The following is a 24,065-nucleotide window of genomic DNA, read 5'->3' on the forward strand; positions in this document are numbered from 1 at the left end:
GATTTGAAAAGTGTTTGGGGAACAAAACATTGGCAGACAAAGGGTAGAGAAACATTGTTTAGAGCATGTCTCATTCCCGTCCAAATGATTTTTTTAAATGAAACAGTACAACAGACTAGCTGTTTGGACTGAGCAACGATTAGAGAATTGAACATGCCTAGTATACCTGTCCCTGAAAAGATTAATAACTGGCAGAAAAACATAAATGCCACTTTTGGTGAACTTAGAGACTGGGTCCAGAATGGTATGTTTAACACTTTATTGACGCGTCCGGGCGGGTGGTTACTGTGGCCTATAGACACCAATGGATGTCATCAGCGTTTTGTCACCTCCTCGGGGGGGTTTCAGGACGAGTGGGGCAGACCCTCGCTATATATCGCCAGAACATGCTGAAATTATTACTACATATAGTGTGGGTAAATTGTGCTAACAGTGGTTAAAATCATCCTCACTAGATGCAGTCAAGACACATCTCACTCTCCTGTCTAATAACACTGACTTGCATTATTTTTTTGTTAGGCCCGAAGACACCTCGTAGGAAGCGCTCCTTGTACGAAGTATACAATGAAATATGGAAACTTTCCCAACAGGAGGCTGCAGCCAAGTTAAGGCAAATAGATCAGGAAAATTTGAAAAAGGCATTAGCTGTTGTGGATAATGGAATTCACACCTTGTCTGACCGAATATATACGATTAACAACATTGTTTCTTCTGCTATAGACATTATACGATCTGATATGTCTTCTTTATATCATGGACAAAGTCAGACCCGGTCCATTATGCAGTTGGGTTGGACACTTCAGACATTGAAGGCGGGTCGCATTCCGTGGCAGCACGTCAGTGCCACGGAGATTTTTTTTCCTTTTATTTAACGCGACAACAATAACTAATGGCTAAGAAGGAGGCGACTTATGTCATGTTTAACATTGAAAAATTAAAAAGATTGCCTTTTATAGTGGCCGAGATTCCCTCAGCAGAGTGGTTGATACACGGGGTTATTAATCTGCCTATTTCTACATTACAATTCACTTCTTGTTTGAAACAAGTTCCGGTAGGCAGATATGAAAAGTTGGGAGATAGTTACATCCATGAGGTGTGGGAGCTTTCCTTCTTGTACAAATGCCTCAATGGCATGAAAGAGGTCTTTCTTAGTGGTAGTGAATGTGAGACTTCAGTCAGCCATTCAATGATTTGGAAGCAGCTGTCCTTGCATGGGGCATGTAATGCCTCGGTTGCGAATTTGGCTTGCTATCTGAAGGGAGTTCCAGTCCCCTTGATTAAACACACGTTCCAGGTGCTTTCAAACGGCAGCTACGTTCTCCTCAATAGTGAAGACTGTTGTGGTATGCTGGCCGGAATAGTTTACGTTGTTTCTGTCACCAAGGTCGTTACTTGCTGCGGGAATGTGTTGTTTCCCCCCCATTAAATTAAGGGAGGTAACGGATATAAGGCCTCACATAGCTACTTCCAAGGTGAATTTCGACAAGTTAAGTAGACTAAAGGCTTTATTGTTTCAAAAGCATGTGGCCCTTACATCTGCATGCAAGACCTACACACTTCAGGTGGCAAGATCATCAGCAGAAATACAGTCCCTGTTAAATACAAATTTTCCGAGTTACTTTGGTGAACTCGTTGGACGTGGATTAGCAAATTTTTTCAAAGCCGTTGGTGTCGGTTTTGTTCATACCTTCTCTTCCATATTTGGTTTAATACCTTCGGCTATTCATTCAATTTTCGGAAGCATTTTTGGGGGATTTCCGATAACTTTGGCTTTATTAGCCAGCATTTTGCTGTTGTTTTTCCGCAATGGCTGTCCTGCCGCAACAAGGACGAAAGTGTGCGCTCCCATCAGCGCAGCTGTGTCGTGACCGCATGATGCAGCACTTTGGAGCAACCCTCCTGGAACATTTGGGGTGTGACTGCTCTCCATCATTCAGACTGGTTTTGGATGGTGTTCAGCCCGTGTTTTGGTGCAGTTGGTGCTCTTTTGAGCAGACGTCTGTCTCTCACAGCAATGCCCCCCAGTGGTTGATGCTGATCTGTTGATGTTCCCGATGAGGGCTCATTCCCAGACATGCGCGCTGCGGCTGCGTTTGCTTTGTGAGGCTGATTACGAGATACCCTTCCTGGAGGAAGTTGATATTAACTCGTTCACGGACTCTGTACGGGATGCCACCTTGGTTGACACTGGGTGTAAGGAAATGCCTCCTTGGCATGGTTGCCCCCTGACTTTTTGCCTTTGCTGATGCTATGTTTACAATTGAATGTGTGCTGAGGCCTGCTAACCAGGCCCCAGCACCAGTGTTCTTTCCCTAACCTGTACTTTTGTATCCACAATTGGCAGACCCTGGCATCCAGATAAGTCCCTTGTAACTGGTACTTCTAGTACCAAGGGCCCTGATGCCAAGGAAGGTCTCTAAGGGCTGCAGCATGTCTTATGCCACCCTGGAGACCTCTCACTCAGCACAGACACACTGCTTGCCAGCTTGTGTGTGCTAGTGAGGACAAAACGAGTAAGTCGACATGGCACTCCCCTCAGGGTGCCATGCCAGCCTCTCACTGCCTATGCAGTATAGGTAAGACACCCCTCTAGCAGGCCTTACAGCCCTAAGGCAGGGTGCACTATACCATAGGTGAGGGTACCAGTGCATGAGCATGGTACCCCTACAGTGTCTAAACAAAACCTTAGACATTGTAAGTGCAGGGTAGCCATAAGAGTATATGGTCTGGGAGTCTGTCTAACACGAACTCCACAGCACCATAATGGCTACACTGAAAACTGGGAAGTTTGGTATCAAACTTCTCAGCACAATAAATGCACACTGATGCCAGTGTACATTTTATTGTAAAATACACCACAGAGGGCACCTTAGAGGTGCCCCCTGAAACTTAACCGACTGTCTGTGTAGGCTGACTAGTTCCAGCAGCCTGCCACACCAGAGACATGTTGCTGGCCCCATGGGGAGAGTGCCTTTGTCACTCTGAGGCCAGTAACAAAGCCTGCACTGGGTGGAGATGCTAACACCTCCCCCAGGCAGGAGCTGTGACACCTGGCGGTGAGCCTCAAAGGCTCACCCCTTTGTCACAGCCCAGCAGGGCACTCCAGCTTAGTGGAGTTGCCCGCCCCCTCCGGCCACGGCCCCCACTTTTGGCAGCAAGGCTGGAGGGAACAAAGAAAGCAACAAGGAGGAGTCACTGGCCAGTCAGGACAGCCCCTAAGGTGTCCTGAGCTGAGGTGACTGACTTTTAGAAATCCTCCATCTTGCAGATGGAGGATTCCCCCAATAGGGTTAGGATTGTGACCCCCTCCCCTTGGGAGGAGGCACAAACAGGGTGTACCCACCCTCAGGGCTAGTAGCCATTGGCTACTAACCCCCCAGACCTAAACACGCCCTTAAATTTAGTATTTAAGGGCTACCCTGAACCCTAGAAAATTAGATTCCTGCAACTACAAGAAGAAGGACTGCCTAGCTGAAAACCCCTGCAGCGGAAGACCAGAAGACGACAACTGCCTTGGCTCCAGAAACTCACCGGCCTGTCTCCTGCCTTCCAAAGATCCTGCTCCAGCGACGCCTTCCAAAGGGACCAGCGACCTCGACATCCTCTGAGGACTGCCCCTGCTTCGAAAAGACAAGAAACTCCCGAGGACAGCGGACCTGCTCCAAGAAAGGCTGCAACTTTGTTTCCAGCAGCCTTGAAAGAACCCTGCAAGCTCCCCGCAAGAAGCGTGAGACTTGCAACACTGCACCCGGCGACCCCGACTCAGCTGGTGGAGATCCAACACCTCAGGAGGGACCCCAGGACTACTCTGATACTGTGAGTACCAAAACCTGTCCCCCCTGAGCCCCCACAGCGCCGCCTGCAGAGGGAATCCCGAGGCTTCCCCTGACCGCGACTCTTTGAATCCTAAGTCCCGACACCTGGGAGAGACCCTGCACCCGCAGCCCCCAGGACCTGAAGGACCGGACTTTCACTGGAGGAGTGACCCCCAGGAGTCCCTCTCCCTTGACCAAGTGGAGGTTTCCCCGAGGAACCCCCCCCTTGCCTGCCTGCAGCGCTGAAGAGATCCCTAGATCTCCCATTGACTTCCATTACAAACCCGACGCTTGTTTCTACACTGCACCCGGCCGCCCCCGCGCTGCTGAGGGTGAAATTTCTGTGTGGGCTTGTGTCCCCCCCCAGTGCCCTACAAAACCCCCCTGGTCTGCCCTCCGAAGACACGGGTACTTACCTGCAAGCAGACCGGAACCGGGGCACCCCCTTCTCTCCATTCTAGCCTATGTGTTTTGGGCACCACTTTGAACTCTGCACCTGACCGGCCCTGAGCTGCTGGTGTGGTGACTTTGGGGTTGCTCTGAACCCCCAACGGTGGGCTACCTTGGACCAAGAACTAAGCCCTGTAAGTGTCTTACTTACCTGGTTAACCTAACAAATACTTACCTCCCCTAGGAACTGTGAAAATTGCACTGTGTCCACTTTTAAAACAGCTATTTGTGAATAACTTGAAAAGTATACATGCAATTTTGATGATTTGAAGTTCCTAAAGTACTTACCTGCAATACCTTTCGAATGAGATATTACATGTAGAATTTGAACCTGTGGTTCTTAAAATAAACTAAGAAAAGATATTTTTCTATACAAAAACCTATTGGCTGGATTTGTCTCTGAGTGTGTGTACCTCATTTATTGTCTATGTGTATGTACAACAAATGCTTAACACTACTCCTTGGATAAGCCTACTGCTCGACCACACTACCACAAAATAGAGCATTAGTATTATCTATTTTTACCACTATTTTACCTCTAAGGGGAACCCTTGGACTCTGTGTATGCTATTCCTTACTTTGAAATAGCACATACAGAGCCAACTTCCTACACTGGGGCTTTGGAACACACCTGCTCCTGGATAGTCTTTGGCGTGGATTTTCCGGTCTTGTCATCTACCAAAGTGGAGAACCTCCTGCTTTCCAGGACCACTGCTTAAATTGGATCTGGTCTAAATTAACACTGTCACATGAATTTGGCTCTTAGCCGCATGCTTATTTTTGATAGTTGAGGATTAGTGTGCTTTGTTGTCCTATTGGCTTGTTGAAATTCTGTAGGTTTTTTATTTGTGTTTTAGCTTAGGGCATTTTTTAGCTTTGAATTAAACCACTTTCTACCGACAAGGGGAGGGTGTAGTGTAGCCATTTTTAATGTAGCTTTATGCGCGTTTGTTTAACGTGTTAGGCCTCTGTGCACTTTGTCCTAGATGCATTTTATTTAGCCTCGCACTGTTATTTTACAATAACCAGTTTCACAGTCTTGTTTTATTTCCTTCTATCACACTGTTTAGCTTACTTCAGTACTGAGTTCGCAAACAATACATTCTTGCTCACTCTGTGCTTCAGTCAAGGATACAGTCTGGTACATTGCCGATAGACGTGGTAGAAGCTTAGTCTTTATGGTTCGTAGACGGTACACATTCTTACGCAGGAACATCGGGGTGTTAGTTCACATCAATAGTATAAAAACACTTTCTAGTCCGAGTACACGTGAGAGGGAGATTCCGACCAGGAACCCACAACTAGACGCTGACTGCCCTGTTGCGGATGCTGATCTTGATCACAGGCCTTTGCTCAGGTATGAGGGTCGATGTCCTCCTGGGGGAATCTGAAAGGCAGGCTTAGAGCTTAACATGCTGTGCTCAAAATATAACTTAGAAGAGAGAACATAATCTAGTTGCACTATGATAGCGTTATCCTCGTTACTATTTAAATCCTACTGTGTTATATGGTTCTGGTTATTGCGGATCACGCCTTGTTATCTAAAATGCAGTCGTTCTATTAAACCAATCTTTAAAACTCAAACTGCTTTTGTCATATATATATATATATATATATATATATATATATATATATATATATATATATATATATATACATATATACATATATGTAAGGAAAGGCCTCCTTGGCATGGTTACCCCCTGACTTTTTGCTTTTGCTGATGCTATGTTTTGAATTGAAAGTGTGCTGAGGCCTGCTAACCAGGCCCCAGCACCAGTGTTCTTTCCCTAACCTGTACTTTTGTATCCACAATTGGCACACCCTGGCATCCAGGTAAGTCCCTTGTAACTGGTACCTCTGGTACCAAGGGCCCTGATGCCAGGGGAGGTCTCTAAGGGCTGCAACATGTCTTATGCCACCCTGGGGACCCCTCACTCAGCACAGACACACTGCTTGCCAGCTTGTGTGTGCTGGTGAGAACAAAATGAGTAAGTCGACATGGCACTCCCCTCAGGGTGCCATGCCAGCCTCTCACTGCCTATATAAGTATAGATAAGTCACCCCTCTAGCAGGCCTTACAGCCCTAAGGCAGGGTGCACTATAATATAGGTGAGGGCACCAGTGCATGAGCACTGTGCCCCTACAGTGTCTAAACCAAACCTTAGACATTGTAAGTGCAGGGTAGCCATAAGAGTATATGGTCTGGGAGTTTGTCAAACACAAACTCCACAGCACCATAATGGCTACACTGAAAACTGGGAAGTTTGGTATCAAACTTCTCAGCACAATAAATGCACACTGATGCCAGTGTACATTTTATTGTGAAATACACCCCAGAGGGCACCTTAGAGGTGCCCCCTGAAACCTTAACCGACTATCTGTGTAGGCAGACTGGTTCCAGCAGCCTGCCACAGTAGAGTCATGTTGCTGGCCCCATGGGGAGAGTGCCTTTGTCACTCTGAGGCCAGTAACAAAGCCTGCACTGGGTGGAGATGCTAACACCTCCCCCAGGCAGGAGCTGTAACACCTGGCGGTGAGCCTCAAAGGCTCACCCCTTTGTTCCAGCACCGCAGGACACTCCAGCTAGTGGAGTTGCCCGCCCCCTCCGGCCGCGGCCCCCACTTTTGGCGGCAAGGCCGGAGAAAATAATGAGAAAAACAAGGAGGAATCACTGGCCAGTCAGGACAGCCCCTAAGGTGTCCTGAGCTGAAGTGACTAACTTTTAGAAATCCTCCATCTTGCAGATGGAGGATTCCCCCAATAGGATTAGGGATGTGACCCCCTCCCCTTGGGAGGAGGCACAAAGAGGGTGTACTCACCCTCAGGGCTAGTAGCCATTGGCTACTAACCCCCAGACCTAAACACGCCCTTAAATTTAGTATTTAAGGGCTTCCCTGAACCTAGGAAAACAGATTCCTGAAACTACAAGAAGAAGAGGACTGCTGAGCTGAAATTGCACTAAGTGTCCACTTTTAAAACAGCTATTTGTGGTTTATGTAAAAAGTATGAATGCTAAGGTAATGATTCAAAGTTCCTAAAGTACTTCCCTGCAATACCTTTCAAATGAGATATTACCTGTAGAATTTGAACCTGTGGTTCTTAAAATAAACTAAGAAAATATATTTTTCTATAACAAAACCTATTGACTGGATTTGTCTCTGAGTGTGTGTTCCTCATTTATTGCCTGTGTGTATGTACAACAAATGCTTAACACTACTCCTTTGATAAGCCTACTGCTCGACCACACTACCACAAAATAGAGCATTAGTATTATCTCTTTTTGCCACTATCTTACCTCTAAGGGGAACCCTTGGACTCTGTGCATACTATTCCTTACTTTGAAATAGTGCATACAGAGCCAACTTCCTACAATATATATATGTATATATATATATATATGTATATATATATATATATATATATATATATATATATATATATATATATATATATATATATATATATATATATATATGAGACCACATTGTGTATGAGAGAACTGGTTGGGATCTGAGTGACCACGACTTCTCTGGGAAGCACTAAGATGTCATGCGCTCGGCTGCCCAATTGTCTCTTCCCTTTGGGAGAGATGAGGCACTGCTAGTTAGCCGGAGCTCAACACGGATTTGGGGTGACAAGGGTCCTACGCCGTGGGTTAGACTTAGCTCCCCACACTGTGAACGATCTTGCCGCCCAAAAATCGAGTAGTCTCATTAGGATAATGAAAGCCTACGAGACATTATCAGGTACATGAACAGCATATTACATTTTCCAAAATGTGCCACAAACTATTTTGGAGAATTACTCATATAAACCTTCAGTAAGTGATCAAACATAATAATATAAAAAACTGGAACCATGTTAGTGTGTTCTTTTGGAACCTAAAGCCAGGTAAACAAATGCTAAGGCTATCATAGGCCAAAGATATGAATGTCAGAATTGTGGCTGTTGGAGCAACTTAAAGCTTGGTTAATTACACAGCACAAGTTAAGAGACCTTGTCCAGTGGCTAAGATACCCAGTTGTCATCAATGAGCAAGACAGCAGCAAATTCCCGCTCTAAGGTTTATTCATGTTGGCCGTTCTCCCACTATCCTATCTTCTCTGCATCGAAGAAAGATGGTGAAGCCCTGAAATATTTGGATAAGGAGACTGCCATCTTGCCCGAGAGAGATGGTACTGTCCCAGACATGTTCTCCTCAGCCACATGGCCAGTGAAAGGAAGATGTTGTGGTTCAGTGGCGAGAACTATTTCTGCATGTTCTCTATAAAGAGGAAACATTAGCTTAACACCCATGCCCTTTGTGTAGGTAACGCATTACCTGGATGGTGTCAGAGGACATGAACCATTTCCGATGGATTGATGGGCAAAAAGCCACACAAACAATCCAAGGACTCAACTCCAAGATATTCTTGAGGAGGGGCTAATCCAAAGACAAATGATAACTCCCAAAACACTCTGCTGGTTAGATGGCCAGTACTGGAGGATCACACCTACTATTATAGTCAAGGTTTAGTGAAAATGCCCTACCTGAAGAAAATGTGACCACCAATGAAGGTACAGGGAAATAGGTCTGAACTCCACCACTTAAAATCCATCAATGTGTGAAGGATGTTGAATTTAAGAGGTTTTGTACTAAAAGGCCCTAATGGGCAGGATGAGGCTGCAGGAGTGGCCTCACTGGAATCCTGTCCTTCTCAAAGGACCACAGTATTGTTGCTGCTCTTGAAGGTGTGGTCACTAGGATGCTGTTGGAAGGGTGGCAAGAAAAAAAGAAATGTACTAACTAGCCCAAGACATGGGTCTAGCCGAGGCACCAGTGTGTTTCCATTTTTCCAAGAAGTCACCAGCCTCCACCCTGAAGAAATGCCTCCCAACAAAGGGCATGTGCAACAATTTGTTCCAGCCAGTCGTAAAACATATATACATGAATCCAAATACATCGTCACACTTAAACAGGCCAAATAGTTTCATACCACACCCAAAGTGTACACTTTGCCACATCTCTTCCATCCATTATGAAAGCTAAACCAAAACTCAGGAGACTTAAATCAGTAAGTAGTTTTCTTTTGCCCACTAACAATGAAAATACTTTGACAAAGGTCATGTGGCATTAGAGGCAAAAAGCAACAAACTGTGCAGAAAACAGAATCCATGTCTTAAGCTCCCTGCTCGGAGAAGGCTATGGAAGTCATGCCTAGCTGGAAGTCTCTTGTTGCACTGTGAATTGTGTGTTTCCACCTTCATTTTGTGCCTGATGTCTTTTTACTGTGCAATGTATTCAACTTACAAGTCTGATGGGGACTGCCCCACCTACTTTATGTGACTGTTCTTCACAATAGAGATCGGGGCTAGTCTAGGAGATCAACTGATGTGTACAGTCACCCCGAGCTGAGTGACTACTGCCCTCTCACTAGGAAGTAGGGGGATGGGAATTAAGTAGTAGCTGTAGGGTAAAAAGTAGATGCCTTTTCCCTACACTCCTCAAAGAGGAGCCTGTGGGGCCTCTTTATAAAAACTGCATAATTGTCTGATCTTTCCTTCTGGATATTTTTGTGGCTTATGTGTGAAGGATTTTGCAATAACTGTATCACTGGTGCCATTTTAGAATAACAATGAAAGGCCAAAAATAAAGGACACAACATGGTTGGCTTCATTCCCATTCCAATGTGTCCATGACCTTGAGCTCCCTATGTCTGTATTCGGAGAGCTCCTGTTATCCTTATATAGGCTGCTAAACTTTGAATTTATGTTCCATATTAGAATAGACTAAATTATAAACAGCAGCACAAGTTCCTCTCCCATATGCTTGGTTTTCCTTCCAGTGCCCAGTGGGTATGTAGTTGTACCCATCAGTGAGTACATAAGCGCCCCATTGACTTGAGAATGACACTGCTTTTGCATTGAGGACCATATGGACCAGTTGCAGGAACCTGTGTTATGACCCTAAACACCAGAACTAGGCCCTATACCGTAGTGCTGCTTTGCCAAGATATTTCAAAAAGAGTAAGGGAACTTCTAGACCTGCCTCTGACTTAATGGACAAGACTTTGATGCTTAATGACTAAGACTTGTGGAGAGGATACGCTTGATTAGAAAGAGCACGTTCAAGATCAAAGAGTGGTTTTTGCAGCTGCCCTGTGCAATCCAGAAGCAACAGTACCAGTCAAGAACCTGATATCGGGAGGCGAGACCACCTCTGCTTGATGAACATGCTCCCTCTCTAGCCTCACGTCTGTGCAGATGCCTACAGTACTTTGAGAGTTGGGCTTTTGCCTCTGTAGTATGCAGCCATGGACTGGAGGATGCAGGGATCCCCCATGAGGTTCCATCTCATTTCACAAGAGCAACATAGTTCCTCTGACCACAGTAGATCCCGGGGCCCTTGTCCATTTGCCAATATCGAGAGACAGACCCCAAAAGGTTTGTAAAAAAAAGACTCTCTAAACCTAACTTTTGTGGCAACACCCCCCGCAGCCCCTCTCAACCATCCACCCTGGTAACTCATTATCATTCATACAAGAAGAGGGCCCAAGGTGTTCTTTGGTCTGCAGGTTTGTTGGTGAGATTTAGGATTTTTGCAAACATGTTCTGCAGCCCTGACCATGAACTAACTTTGAATTAGTGGGCACTCAGAGGTATTGGTCTAGCATTTCTCTGTTAAAGTTCAGAAACTGATCTGTGTTTCTAAACTACAGCTCTAGCTAAAGAGTTAACCCGATTGACCAGCTGAGGATATGACAACAATACAGCAGTAATATGGCTCTCTGCGCCAAACTAGACTATCTGATTATCAATTGCTGATGAAGAGATCCTGGAGGTGTAACTAAATCATGACTTGGAAGCAACATACAACCACTCCATACTTCTCCATCACTTGAAATCCATTGTGGTGAAGTTCCAGCTGACGTTAATTTACCTTGTCTTTTAAATAGTAGGTATAAACTGTAAAACTAATGGCTTTCACTACATTTATTCCTACATGGTGCTTGTCCATGCGTACTTTAATGTACACATAAGGTGTCTACTTGATTTGAATAAGGGACCCAACCTTTTCTTTCTAGATGTTGATACAATTTAATGGTAGTTGGCATGTATACTGGATATTGAAAAGTAGCGGAAAGGAAAGCTAGTTGCAACTTGGGGCCAGATGTACCAAATGATTTCACCCATTCTGTTTCTATGGGAAAAAGCTTTCGTACATATGGCCCTTAGTTCCTAGAAAATAGTAGCAATAATGTTTTAGACATGCGAAGCAAAAAAGGGTTTCATATCACATATCCCTACATATTTTGAGGGAGAAATTCAGTCTGTCCCATACTGTTAATCTGGTTTTTTTTTGTGCTACACTATCCTTTTGTGTCCATGTAAGTGAGGAACCAAAATGATTATGCTCCACCTGACTCAAATGAGGAGGGCTGTTCTGCAGAATCTTTGAACTTACATGGTTGGTGCTGCAGTCACATCTCTTCTCCACTGACAACAGACTTTATTTGGGCCTGGCAAAGAAGCATCTCACATCATTACAAAATTCACAGAATGCAGGGGTGAGCTATGCAAAAGGGCTAGAAAATGGGACCCTGTATCATCTGGTAAAAAAAACATCCTGTACCAAATGAGTCACTGTTCATTTAATTGAGACTGGAGTATGAAAGTAATGCATGCAAACATTTTGTGTTTTGACAGGTTGCAAACAGTTCTTTAACTAGTGTTCCCTTAATCTTTATTCTTTTGAGAACCCACTTTGTTCTAGTTCCCACTCATTTGATGGGCCGTATTGTCTGCTTAACACATCAGCTTTTATGTTTTGATCTCCTCGTAAATGCACTGCCTTTAGAGAATTACATTAGTGAAAAGTCTTGGGTTCAAACACATGTGTGTGTTTGACTGCTTCCACTGCAGCTCCTGATGTGCACTCCAACCTATGTGTTATGTGACCGCAGTGAATGTAGTCACACAGAGTGGTGACTGGCTCTTGGAATGTCTTTCCCTTTGTCTGGTATTCAGCCTAAAAAGTTTGTTCCACAGTTTGCTGTGACAACCGCTAGACTATCCGTGTCTCCCACTTTGGGTAACCTTTGGTTTGTTAACCAGTCCTTAAGTAGTCTTATGAAGATGTGCATAATGTATCAATGGAAGGCATGATGCCATTATCTCTGGCACTCTCATCACAGGCCACATTGTCAGAGACTGAGATGCCCAGCAAAGGTGAACTTGACCCTGTAAAGCCAATACTCTCCTTTCTCTTGGGACTGAGGTAGCTGTCTTAGTATATACACACCGGCTTTTAGGAAGTACTTCTTTTGGGAAGGTATGGGATATCATTTCTTAATACCCATTAGGAGTCCGGTTTGTATGGAAGGTGGATGTCCTAATTTATACTAGACTGATACTCTTGGAATGCGTTCTCCTTTTCCGTCAACCATTTGAAGTACAGATAGACAGGAATGGACAATCTCTGTAGGTGTGCAGCCATCACAGAATAATGTTTTGCAAATACCATTGTCCCGTGTTCTATTGCTAATGACAACTCATTGAAGTTTTAATGCATGCTCCATTTACAAACCTCCGATTTTTTTAATGCTTTTGGTTTAGATGAATGTTGAGGCGTATGTCTTTGAGGTCGATTGTCACAATAAGTCTTCTAATAATACTATTACATATTGTAGTGTTGTCATTTGGAATTTGTGTGACTTCACATACTTCTTTAGAAAATGCAGATACAGTACTGGTGTGTGATTAAATCCTGCTTTCGGATCAGGAATTACATCGGAATGACTTGTGCAACTCTTGAAGTGACATGTCTGGTTCTTTGTTGCAATTCTTTTTTCACATTTTACAGTTGAGGTATGTTTCTCCAGACTGATGCAGTAACTATGCTTAATGGCATTTAGCTTCCAAATCTTCAGAGTTAATTTTCTCCTAGTGTGTAACAATGTGTGCAGTAATTTACTGGAGTGGCAAATCAATCTAGAAGCCCGCCTTTTCCCTCTTCCAGGAGATGAGTCTCTTGCTGGATTTGTTTGTTGCACTGCGAAACGCTATTGGTGTGGTTGTACTTTGGCTTGGAACTCAGGGCGACCTTGTTCTCTTGTATAGGGTGGAGAACCAAGAGTTTAATTTGAACCAGTGGTTGCAGGTGGTGCCCACTGGCAGTCGTTTTAGGAGTCTCGCACCTATTTTTCATCACCAGACTTTGATGCAGAGCAAGAGAGAAAAAAAACACAAAATGGGTAAGGAAGGAGACAGAGCAAACGGAAAAACAGTGACAAAGGCAGAAATCAGGAGCATGCGAAAAAGATGTAACAGAACAGGGACTGTCTGCTGGTGGATCAATGTGTGTGATGAAATTAAGACAACCCAGTCTTGGTATGAGATAATAGCTCCAGTCATTGGTTTTTAGTCAAAACCTTGGGCCCAGGGCTTATCTTTTTAAAAATTAAGCACTAGGAGTAGCCAGTCAAAACCTACTGCCCCAGACATCTCACTTAGCTTTTCATGGTCTCTACAGATTCATCCATCAGGGTCCCAAAGAAAGGGTCTCCAAAGAATGGAACAGCTACTCTCAAACCACGCCGATCTGTGTAATGCTCAGCCAGGGCATAACTGCATAAGGGATATGTCAGATAGGTCGACGGAGGATTTGAAACATGCATTCACAACCGTCTCTCCTTCATGTATGATACTTTTGGCTTTCTTCTTGCATTTGTCAGGCTGCACGATCTCCACCATTTAATCTCATCCTAAGGGCTCTATCTTCTTAATGCACTGGAGTTTGCTATCCCCTAATGAGCAGCTGATGCTTTTGCCATCTTTTTAACTACAGCATCTATTTTCTTGCTGTCCTTGTTAGTGGGTTGGCTTGGCAACACATGAGCATTTGGTTTTCTCCTGGCTCTGATGATTATAAAGTGTTAAGATCAGCATATTTTGATTTATTACATATTGCAACTTATGTTTAAAAAAAAAAAATAATAATCCTCCCTGAAGCTGCTGCAATACGCTTGGTAAAAAGGAAGGAAATGGTTTCCTTTTGGAAAGGGTGTAAAGTTTCTTTCTGATTCTCTTTCACGTCAGCGCCAGTTTCCTCTGCCCATTTAACAACCACTACATTGGGCATGCGTAGGTCATCAGGATAAGACGATGTAAATGCATTAGAAACAATTTCTTTTTTAAGCGATTTGAATCCATTAAGATATGGGACAGTTTTTAATGTGTTTAGTATTTCAAGACTATGTTCCAACTGCTTTATAAACCTTGCTTTCGCACTAAATTCTTTTGCTTTCAAATGCACCATTTGCCAATCTTTTTTCAATTTTTTCTTGGGAGGAGGACTCACCTTGGACCTCCCCTTTTGTCCATTAATCCTGCTCGCTTCACTCACTACATAAAAGTCATACCCAACTTTTATGCCCCACCTCTTTCAGTTGTCACCAACTGCTACTGCTGGGATAGTGAAGTAAAATCCGAAACTACCATAACTGTGTGGCATCTAAGATATTATTCTTTCTCAATAATATCAGCAGACTATAAAAAAAAGACTAAAGAACACTGTTCAGAGATCATCCTTCAAAACCTGGAGGAAATATAATGAAAGAAGGAATTATTGGACATAAAAACTATGCATTTTTGTCTAAAATATAAAGTGATAATTAGGTCCACAGACTATTCCCATAGGTGCTAAAATGCAGTATTTGAAGTCTACCACTTATGAGAAATACTTTGTGCTCCTAAAGGCACAATACTTTCTGGGCGCTTTTCTTCAAGAAACTGTGGCCATATTACCTTTAAAAGTGCCTGGTAATTTTTTGATCCACTCATTGTTATAGGGTAATTTGGCTTAAAAAAAAAAATTCTGTATGTTTTGTTGGTGTGTGCGTAAAAACCAGGTACCATTTCACAACAGAGTTTAAAAAAAGCCTTGGTATGTTGGGATTAGCATGCCCATGAGGAAGAATCATGTTCACAATACCTGCGATATGTTAGGCTGGAACGTGCTGTACAATGTCCTGGTCTCCACATGTTCTGGACACAATGCCTGGGTTCTCAAGACATGCAGAGCGAGGCGCTCATCATCTGGTCCAAGGTGCTGGTGCATTTTCTTGTTAGCCTCTAAGTGGGTTAAAGAAATTACAGTTGTTTTTTAAATGCTTTTGGACTCCGACCGAAGAGGTCAGTGGAGATCAGACATATACAATGACAGCATTGGCATGTTTAGAATTCTAGTGCCTTACTAGAGATAGGACCAACTTATTGTCAAAATGTGTTCAACGTCCAAAATAGTAAGTGACTAAAGAGAAATAGGCTTTATAATTCCATCATGATAATACACTGTTAACCAAGATGTGGTGATAGGCTTTGAAAGAATAAAATGAAAAATACATTCAGTAAAGGAAGATATTTGCCTCATTCAGACCACCATGTAAATCTTGATGAAAGAGCATAGAAGACTCCACATTAATTTTAAGTTACTGAATTTTGCAGTAATTGACACACATCCACAAATTTCCCTAAAAAATATAGCTACATTTATAGAGGAACAAGTGGGTAAAGCATACATTCTATGGGGCAAAACGTAGAATGGTGCACGTTTATATATTTGCTGCAGGAGTATTGTAGTACAAACACCCACAAACATTGAGACAAAGCCTCTGCGTGCTGTCAAAATGGTTGAAACATTGGCGAAGGGACTATTTTGTTTGCAACCAAATACAGAACAAATGTGGCATAGGATAAGGCAATGTGTCTGTATGGTAACAGATTCATGTCAAGAAGTTACTATCAGAGTATACATGTTATTTCCAATCAGTACTCTGTTTACCTGAAACACGATCTTAAATATTCACATGCACCATATCAGGAAACTGTAGGCAACAAAGGCTATGCAGTGTTGCTATGCTTACGTGTGAAGGGTCTCAATGTCATCTCTCCCCATATCACTTGTACAGGCACTGCTTACATGAGGGTGATGGCAAATACACCATTCTTGGTGGAGTGAGCAGTTTGATATTCCAGGATGGCCATCTGAGTCTTCTTGTCACTTAGGGCAATAGAAGGCACAACCCACCAACACATGGGACATTTGGTGAACGCCTACTGGTTTGAGTTACAAAACAGCTAACAAGTAGCTGAGGTGTCCTCTTCATGACACAAAGCTGATGCACAATCAAAGTTATAAGGTACCAGCAAAGAACACACTTTCAGGAAACTGTTCATTCAATTGAGTCACCTGCAGTCAAACAAGGCCCAGCAGTAAGGCAGTTCGTAAAGTGAGAAAGGTTGATAAATTGTGTGATTGGTGCTTCAAGGAGGGACTCAAAATGTGTGTGCTGCAAAATTGTTGCACAGAAATGGAGTATTAGATGGTGAGAGAGAGATGGTGATTGTAATACCCCCCCTCCAATGGTAAAAAAATGTGTTGGGTAAGAGAAGACAGCTCCTGAAACCTGAATGGGCTAGAAATTACTCTTTTACAGGATTGATGTTCATGTTCCTTTTTTTCTTTTTAGAAAGTGGGAAAAGGTATATGAACTGTAGAAGTCAGTAAACTCAAAATGTTTTTGAATAAAAAGTCACTTGTACAAAAGCTTACCTACTGGCTGTTAAAAAATACCCTAGAATTTGGGCATCATGCGGATGTTAACTGCATGGGCTTCTGAACCCATTTTAGGGCAGCAGGGTTAGAGAGCTGGAAGGAAACTGCCTCACTTAACATCAGTTGATGTGAACATCAAATCTTGGTGCTGGCCTGAGCTATGAGACTCAATCTGATCTAAAATTGCTGATAACTAAGGTGCAATAGAAGACTATTAGCCAATAGCATACCAAAAGGAGAAGGACCATTCAGCCTGACCACAAGCACACAAACACTGATTCATTTCCTCACAGAGGAAATCCAAAGATTCAAATATTTGATTGTATTTACGGATTTCCAAAGTCTTCTACATCTATACATAGATGTAATATTCCTTAATTGACAAGAAAGTGTTTGAATTACCTACTTCCTACATTCTGCTATTAAAAGATTTTATGATAAAGAACTGGCACATCGAATAGCCATTAGCTTCACCGTACCTAGTGCTTAATGATAATGCTATATTATTGAATTTACTTACAATGAAGTATGTATTCGGTCTTTGGGTACAGCACTAGCATTTGCTTTCTTTATGGGTAAGAACTCTTGAAAGAACTACTTTAAAATAAAACTGACACCTCTCATAGCCAGACTGTTGATTACAATGCTTCTTACATCCAATTCAGCTAGATCTGTGGCTCCTTATTATAAAAGAACAGAATCCTTAAGGGCATCGTCAACCAGAAGAAATAGTTCCAGAAGTAAGAGGGGAATGCAGAGCAAGGCACCTCTAACAGTGTATGTGTGATTTTCTTTCCTTTTTCTTGTTTCTTAGAATCCGAAACTGGCCCAAGGGCATTAAAGCACTTTACAACAGAACCAAATTATGCTCATAATTTTTCCTTTTCAGACACTGGCACATTAAGTGATTTGACCAGAACCACAGGATGTTGACTTGGAGACCCAGGTTTAATTCCTGTCTTCATGTTCCATCGTTGGCAACTCTATCTACTAGGTCACATCTTCCCTGTTCAGAAGAGGAAGTCTGAACTTGGTAGCTAATTCGCTCTTATGCACTGAAAATGAGCAACAGCACTTGCTTTCCGGATTGAATCTGTGCCTTCCCAATGAGTTCTCTTGATTGAAACCTATTGTCAAGTGCTATGAAGCACAGGCTGCACTTCAAAACTCAAATGTCTACAACAAACAATGTAAGGACAACCTTGCACTAATTTTTCAGAGCTGGTGATCTTTCTTATGGAAGCATTGAATCCTTAAAAGCATCTTCAATTGGAAGAAATGGCTCCAAAAGAGCCCGGAAGGTTTCCGAAACATCCATCAATTTGCAGAAGACTCTGGTCCTGCAATGTATGTTTAGATGAAAAGTATTCCATCTCAAAAGAATTTCACTTACTTCTAGAAGCACAGAAATAATATGTGTTCAGGCAAGTTCAGATTTCATGAAACCTGTCAGTTCTGCGTCAGGTCTCCACACTTTAGGGGCATTCTCCCCAGTGGTAATCCATCTGCAGTACGATGTGAAAAAAACACACATTTTCTTTGCATTCCTTAAAATAAAAAAATAAAAAACACTAATATAGGACGTGGCATGGCAGGCTACTGACAACTCCTTAGAGCCCATGGCAAAAACAGTCAGGTTGAATAACAATAGATGAGGGTATCAAACAGGACCCTAGGGAACAGAGCATCATTCAGGGAAGAGGTGTCCAGGATACAGATGCCTTTGGTGCTGAGTCACTTGGAGTCACAGGCGGGGATGAGGTACAGTAGTCATAGAATCTCCATTTCCACTTCTTGTTGCATGGTGGGAGCATGGTAAGGTTACTAGCCAGTAGTGGAGCAGGCATTAATGAAAATTTTAACTTTTATATTGGTCACTTATGTCAGCCAGTGCTGACAAGTCAACTTTCGAACACACTGTAGTGCCTATGTTTCCATACTTTTAGAACACTTAGAGAAGCTTGAGCTAAAGTGAAAGGGGCGCAGGCCACCCCTTCATTGGTGTGTCATGTCTGGCCTCATGGTGTCCTCTTATGTTATTAGCCAGGTACCTTTCATGAAGCAGCAAAGATGACTAAAGGGCCTGAGATGCATGAAAAAAAAACTAAGCTAGACCTGAAAAACATCTTAAAGGAAAGGTTAGTGGATAAAGTCCCATGCGATTAAAAGGCATGGATCCCTTAGGTGCCTTTGAAATAAGAATTTAAATATCAATTTTATTTATTGCCTAGGCCTTTTAGAAGAATTATTATATACTCTGATAGACAATAAGGTTGTTCAGTCTGTGTGCATTGTTGTGCTGTGTTGTAAATTGTGATCCGAAGTGTTATACCATTACATTACTGCTTCCCCTTTCACCCTTGCTGAGTTCAGCTGCTTGCTGTAACACTTTTTCATTGGTATGTGTTGCTTTATCAAGCAGTAACACAAGGCATGTGAGATCTGATGCTTATTGGTAATTGAACCATGAGGATCTGGCTTATCCTGAGAAAAAATAATTCTTCCACCAATCCAACAAAAATCCATTAAAAAAAACAAACAATGGCAACGTTGTAATTGACGGTTGTATGAATAATCGTCTACTTTATTGAGAGAGACCGCGAACAATTGTGTGAAAACACTATGCCATTAAATGTGTTAAAATATTAATACATCTACAGTGCAGAAGGTAACTGAAAGCAATTGTTTGCATAGGTAAACACAGATATATGTATTGTAAAAATAAAACTGCATATATACCCTATTGAAATCTTAAACAAATTACTTACCAAATTCATCCAGAGTGTAATCTCGTCCTGCAAATCGGACTTTCTGTCCATTCTCTGAGATTACAGGGGGCGGAGAACCTTTCAACCGAGCAATGTTTTGTAACAATTGGGTCGGTCGCAATTGATCCCGCCATTGATTAACACCTGATCTGTTAAGACAAATCATGCACATTAGATATTTGTGATTTAAAACTGATTTTGTGTGTGGTATTTGGATTGGATATGTAAATTGTACATAAGCACATTCAAGAGGAACATTGATTTTCATAGGTTTACTTTGATGCCCAGTCTCCTTGAAGTAAAGGACCCTCTCTCTTTTATTACTTTTTGGTAACACATTACCTCCATAGCTACAATGTCCCTTCCACCAAGTTATTAATATTAGTAATACACTTTGATATTTATTATTCAAATATCAGCACTAACTATATTTTGGAAATTCATCCATTTTTCCTCAAACAGCAATGCATGAATTCAGAAAATTGACACATTTCCGTCTTGAATACATACGTTTACATTTTGGTACACATATTCACCCAACTACGCAAAATATTCCAATTTAGCTCACTGGGTTACTCACAGGAAAGCTACTCACAGGTAGCTGGAGAGGTACTAGTAGCTCAGAAGCTGCTCATTGGAGAAGCCTGAACTAGTGTCATTTGCACTGACAGGGCAGATCATTGGGAAGTTCCCACTGACCTCATTATTTCGCCAACAGCTTACACTGTGGAGCAATGGTGTTTGGTGGTTAAAACAGCAGAGTCCTGCATGATGCTACAAGTGGTATCCCAGCACCCTCTTTTCCAGGAATATCAGTGACATGAGGCATTTCGGATGATGATCAGTGTCTGCATTAGAACCTAATGCGCTCAAGAATGTGACCTGAAATGTGCTGACATGGAACCAGTCTCTCCTGCTTCACCAAAAAGTTGTGCAAGCAAACGATGCATTCAGAAGGCCAGTTAGAAAATGTTCCTTAGTTGTGAGCAGGGAGAGATCAGCTATGAGACTGGAAACAGCCCTTTTGATGGGTGCCACGGAAGCAAGGAAGAATGGCTTTAGAAGACCTCGCCTAGGGGCAATTTCTTTAAAAAGCAAAGACTGTACAAAGTGTGATGTTACGCAATCTAACAGTGATAATAAAGCTGACTTCTTGGGTGAAAATTAACTGCTTAAATTTGTAAAACAAAAGGTTAATTAACAACACTGCTCAGCAGCCTCATAGCTGGTGGTATGAATTAGTTCATACTAATGTAAGAGAGCATTTCAGCTTACTCAGTGGCAGCGCTATAATAAATTTCATTAAACAAGATAACGGTAAGGATAGACATGCAGCAGGATATTTATCTAATAAGCACTTATGACTAAAGTCATACAATCTGTTCAACTTTTCACTTTATTTTTGGTTTGCAGAACTTGTTATTTAGGCAGTTGTTTCAACTTACATGCAGTATGACTGTGGTATCCCACAGTATGCTCCGAAACGGGAAAGGAAGCGGTTCTCCAAGTCAATAATGGTCTCTCCAACCTTTTCATCGCGGGTCAATGCATCATAATCATAGACTGCAATTTTCAGATCTTTTTCTTGGGGCAAGAAACAGTGTAGTTCGTACATCCTAAAATAAGAAGCATCAAATTCAATGAGTCATGGTCAATAAAGGTCATTTACATTTCTACTTAGATTATTAGTTGATCACGATTTTGAATCCTACCTAAACGATCGATTTTGTAACAATTAATAGTACAGCACTTATTGAAAATCACAAGACCTTTAGCTTCTGCCTTCCATATACATTAGAATCTATGGTATCACAGCTTTACGTTTAGAAGTGTGCAAACATGCACTGCCACAAGTTGGTGGTTTATTCCAGCATACTTTTATTTTATGTATCAGTTGAACTTTGCATGAAACATATTTCAAAACCATACAAAGGCATAACCAGTGTCTGGCATGAAACATTTAGTTTACATGTACTTAGTGTATAGTTTAACCTCCAGATTTCACCAGAAGGTAAAATAAGCTATTAAGATCTAGATCCTGATGAAAGGCACTAATAAAAATGAAACAAAACACAACAATTACAATAGTTTCCACTTTTCCACAGAGAACCAACGGCATTAGATTTCAGAAGTATACCCACCCTGAAACATAGCATTTTCTATTTTTTAATTGTGAAAAAGCCCTGCAAGGTGCCGCAGGACTTTTTTCACAATTAAAGACTCGATAGGTACACAAACCCACAAATAAGAATGAAAGGAGTACCTAACCAATAAAATGTAGCAACTAATTCTAGGAAACTCTTCTCCTGCAGAATCTCAACTTATTTAAATTGCCTCCTGTATCACATTCCAGACTCCCGCAACCTTCTAAACAGCTTAGTACACATGTTGAGAAAGGCTGCACAATGCATCACCCCACATTACTCAAAAACAATCCCACCACAAAAGCAACAAATAAAGTTTCAAATTTAACCTCTAAAGGGACAATATGGGTAAGCTGATTTAAAGGGAGACAAATGCATCCAAAATAAACCCGACATGTCTTAGGCGGTCTTCTAGCTGTCACCTATATATTTGGGTGACAGGATCTGAAGAAACCAAAAAAACACAACAGAAACCCAAGACATATATGAAAAAATTAGAAGTCAACTATGGCTTGAACCAGGACACAAAAAACAAGGCAGAAGAGACAATGTTTATTTTTGATATAGGTTCCTCAACTGCAAGTCTCAACAAATATGGAATAGCATCTGAAGGATAAACTAAAGGTCCCTTGATGACTCAATGACTACCCAATAAAAATATTGAAAGCCTGAAGAAAAAAATATGTGGGAATCACTGTCAATCAGGAAACCCGCTCTTTTCATGTCTAGAATGCATTTTAGAAGAAGAATTCTCCATCTTCAGCAATGGTGATCACATGCAAATGTGAGTGTACACCTTTCACAGAACATTCTCGTTGGCCTCTGAGTAACCTGTAAATCAAATATGGAAAGATAGTGGATGAATTCCTCCTTGAAAGTTAGTGCAACTACCACTAGAAAATGCATGGAAACTTAAGAGCTGGGGTGAGGTCAGGCAGAAGTGTTATCCATTTACCATGGAACAAACGTATCTTACATGTTAAAACAGGAAGCGCTGAGATGTATAGATGAAGATTCACCTACTTTAGTCCTGTGCCTTATGAGAGGGGCTGCAGGACCTGTGCCAAGGTGCCTATGTTAAAGGATTCATGGAAACATAAGACCTTTGATAAGGCAGGGCAATTAAATGCTAGTAGCTCTGTTGAACATTGCTTTCAGTTTCATGAACAGGTCTGTGCTACTGGGCTCCTCAAGCCAATAGTAAAAAAAAAATAGTTCAGAGAGGTTCACATAAAACAATTGTGAATACTTCAAGATAATGTGGTTCTAATTTGGTATCCAAAATTAGAGAATAAAAAGCCACTGCAGACAGTACGTCTGTAAACATAGGTCTCTACTACTCAAAGGACTTGACAAGAGAGAAGCAGATTTGACACAAACATCCAGGAATCACAGTTTACTTAATGATGGAATTGTAAAACCAAACCGAGAAAACTAAAAGCAGGCAGAGGAAATCCTTCAAAATGAGAAATTAGTAAATAAATACACTTGTAAAATGTGCTCAATAGAAATTACAGCTGTGTGTTCATGGTTGAATAGCAAAAATACAAGGGATACGCATAAATGCATTCACGAGGAAGGTCACACTAACTAGCAAACCTGAAAGTGGAATTATAAGGCTAGGGGGAAGGGAGATAAGGATGCGTAAAAGACTATCAATAAGAAGGCATCCTCAGCAAAACGTTTTGTAAAGAGTCACAACACTTGACAATGATAAACGCTCAAGAACACAACTACAATTAATGGAATTATATAAAGTTGCAGCTAGCAGAAATCAAGGTGGATAATACAATAAGGACAGAAATGATACACCCAGCAGTACCTGGGGGGTCTTAAATTAGCATATTGAGTAAGAATGATCTGGATTGCCTGGTTTGCATATGGGGCTTGTGGTCTGAAGAATTACAAATTAATCCAATTTCACAGGCATGAGACTGGTAGACACAACCAGAGTGCCTCACCTAGGTGGGCACAAGAGCATAAATGTTTCACTATGTTAGGAGACTCAAGCCTTGCATTGCAGAAAAGCAATTAATATTTTACATGATTTTCAAGAAGTCTTACCCAGGGCCAAGGTAACCATGGAGTTATTGGTAGAAGCAAAATCTACATATCTACGGCTTATTAGATTTGCCAAATATCCACTGTTAACATTTAGAAAGTAAGGAAGACAATATACAATCTAGAGCCTAAATCTTTACAAAGTTCAGCAAAGCCTGCGCCATAATTTTGCTCTTCCCTGCAGCATAATGTAGGCAGCAAATTGGATACTACAGATTAGTAGCTGAAT

At 41.9% G+C, this 24,065-nt stretch overlaps 1 protein-coding gene across 6 annotated transcripts in view; it reads right to left on the minus strand.

Annotated features, from left to right (window-relative positions):
* The window catches only part of MYOF (myoferlin), a 686,313-nt gene that overhangs the window by 59,422 nt on the left and 602,826 nt on the right, over positions 1-24,065 (minus strand). For all 6 annotated transcript variants that reach the window (XM_069239822.1, XM_069239820.1, XM_069239821.1 and 3 more), the window contains 3 exons: positions 21,077-21,247; positions 19,632-19,780; positions 15,241-15,380 (listed from right to left, as the gene is read on the minus strand). In XM_069239822.1, coding sequence (XP_069095923.1) covers positions 15,241-15,380; positions 19,632-19,780; positions 21,077-21,247 — 460 coding nt within the window. The remainder of the gene's footprint in view (positions 1-15,240; positions 15,381-19,631; positions 19,781-21,076; positions 21,248-24,065) is intronic.

The sequence above is a fragment of the Pleurodeles waltl genome, chromosome 6 (genome assembly GCF_031143425.1).
Source record: "Pleurodeles waltl isolate 20211129_DDA chromosome 6, aPleWal1.hap1.20221129, whole genome shotgun sequence".
Taxonomy (NCBI): Eukaryota; Metazoa; Chordata; class Amphibia; order Caudata; family Salamandridae; genus Pleurodeles; species Pleurodeles waltl.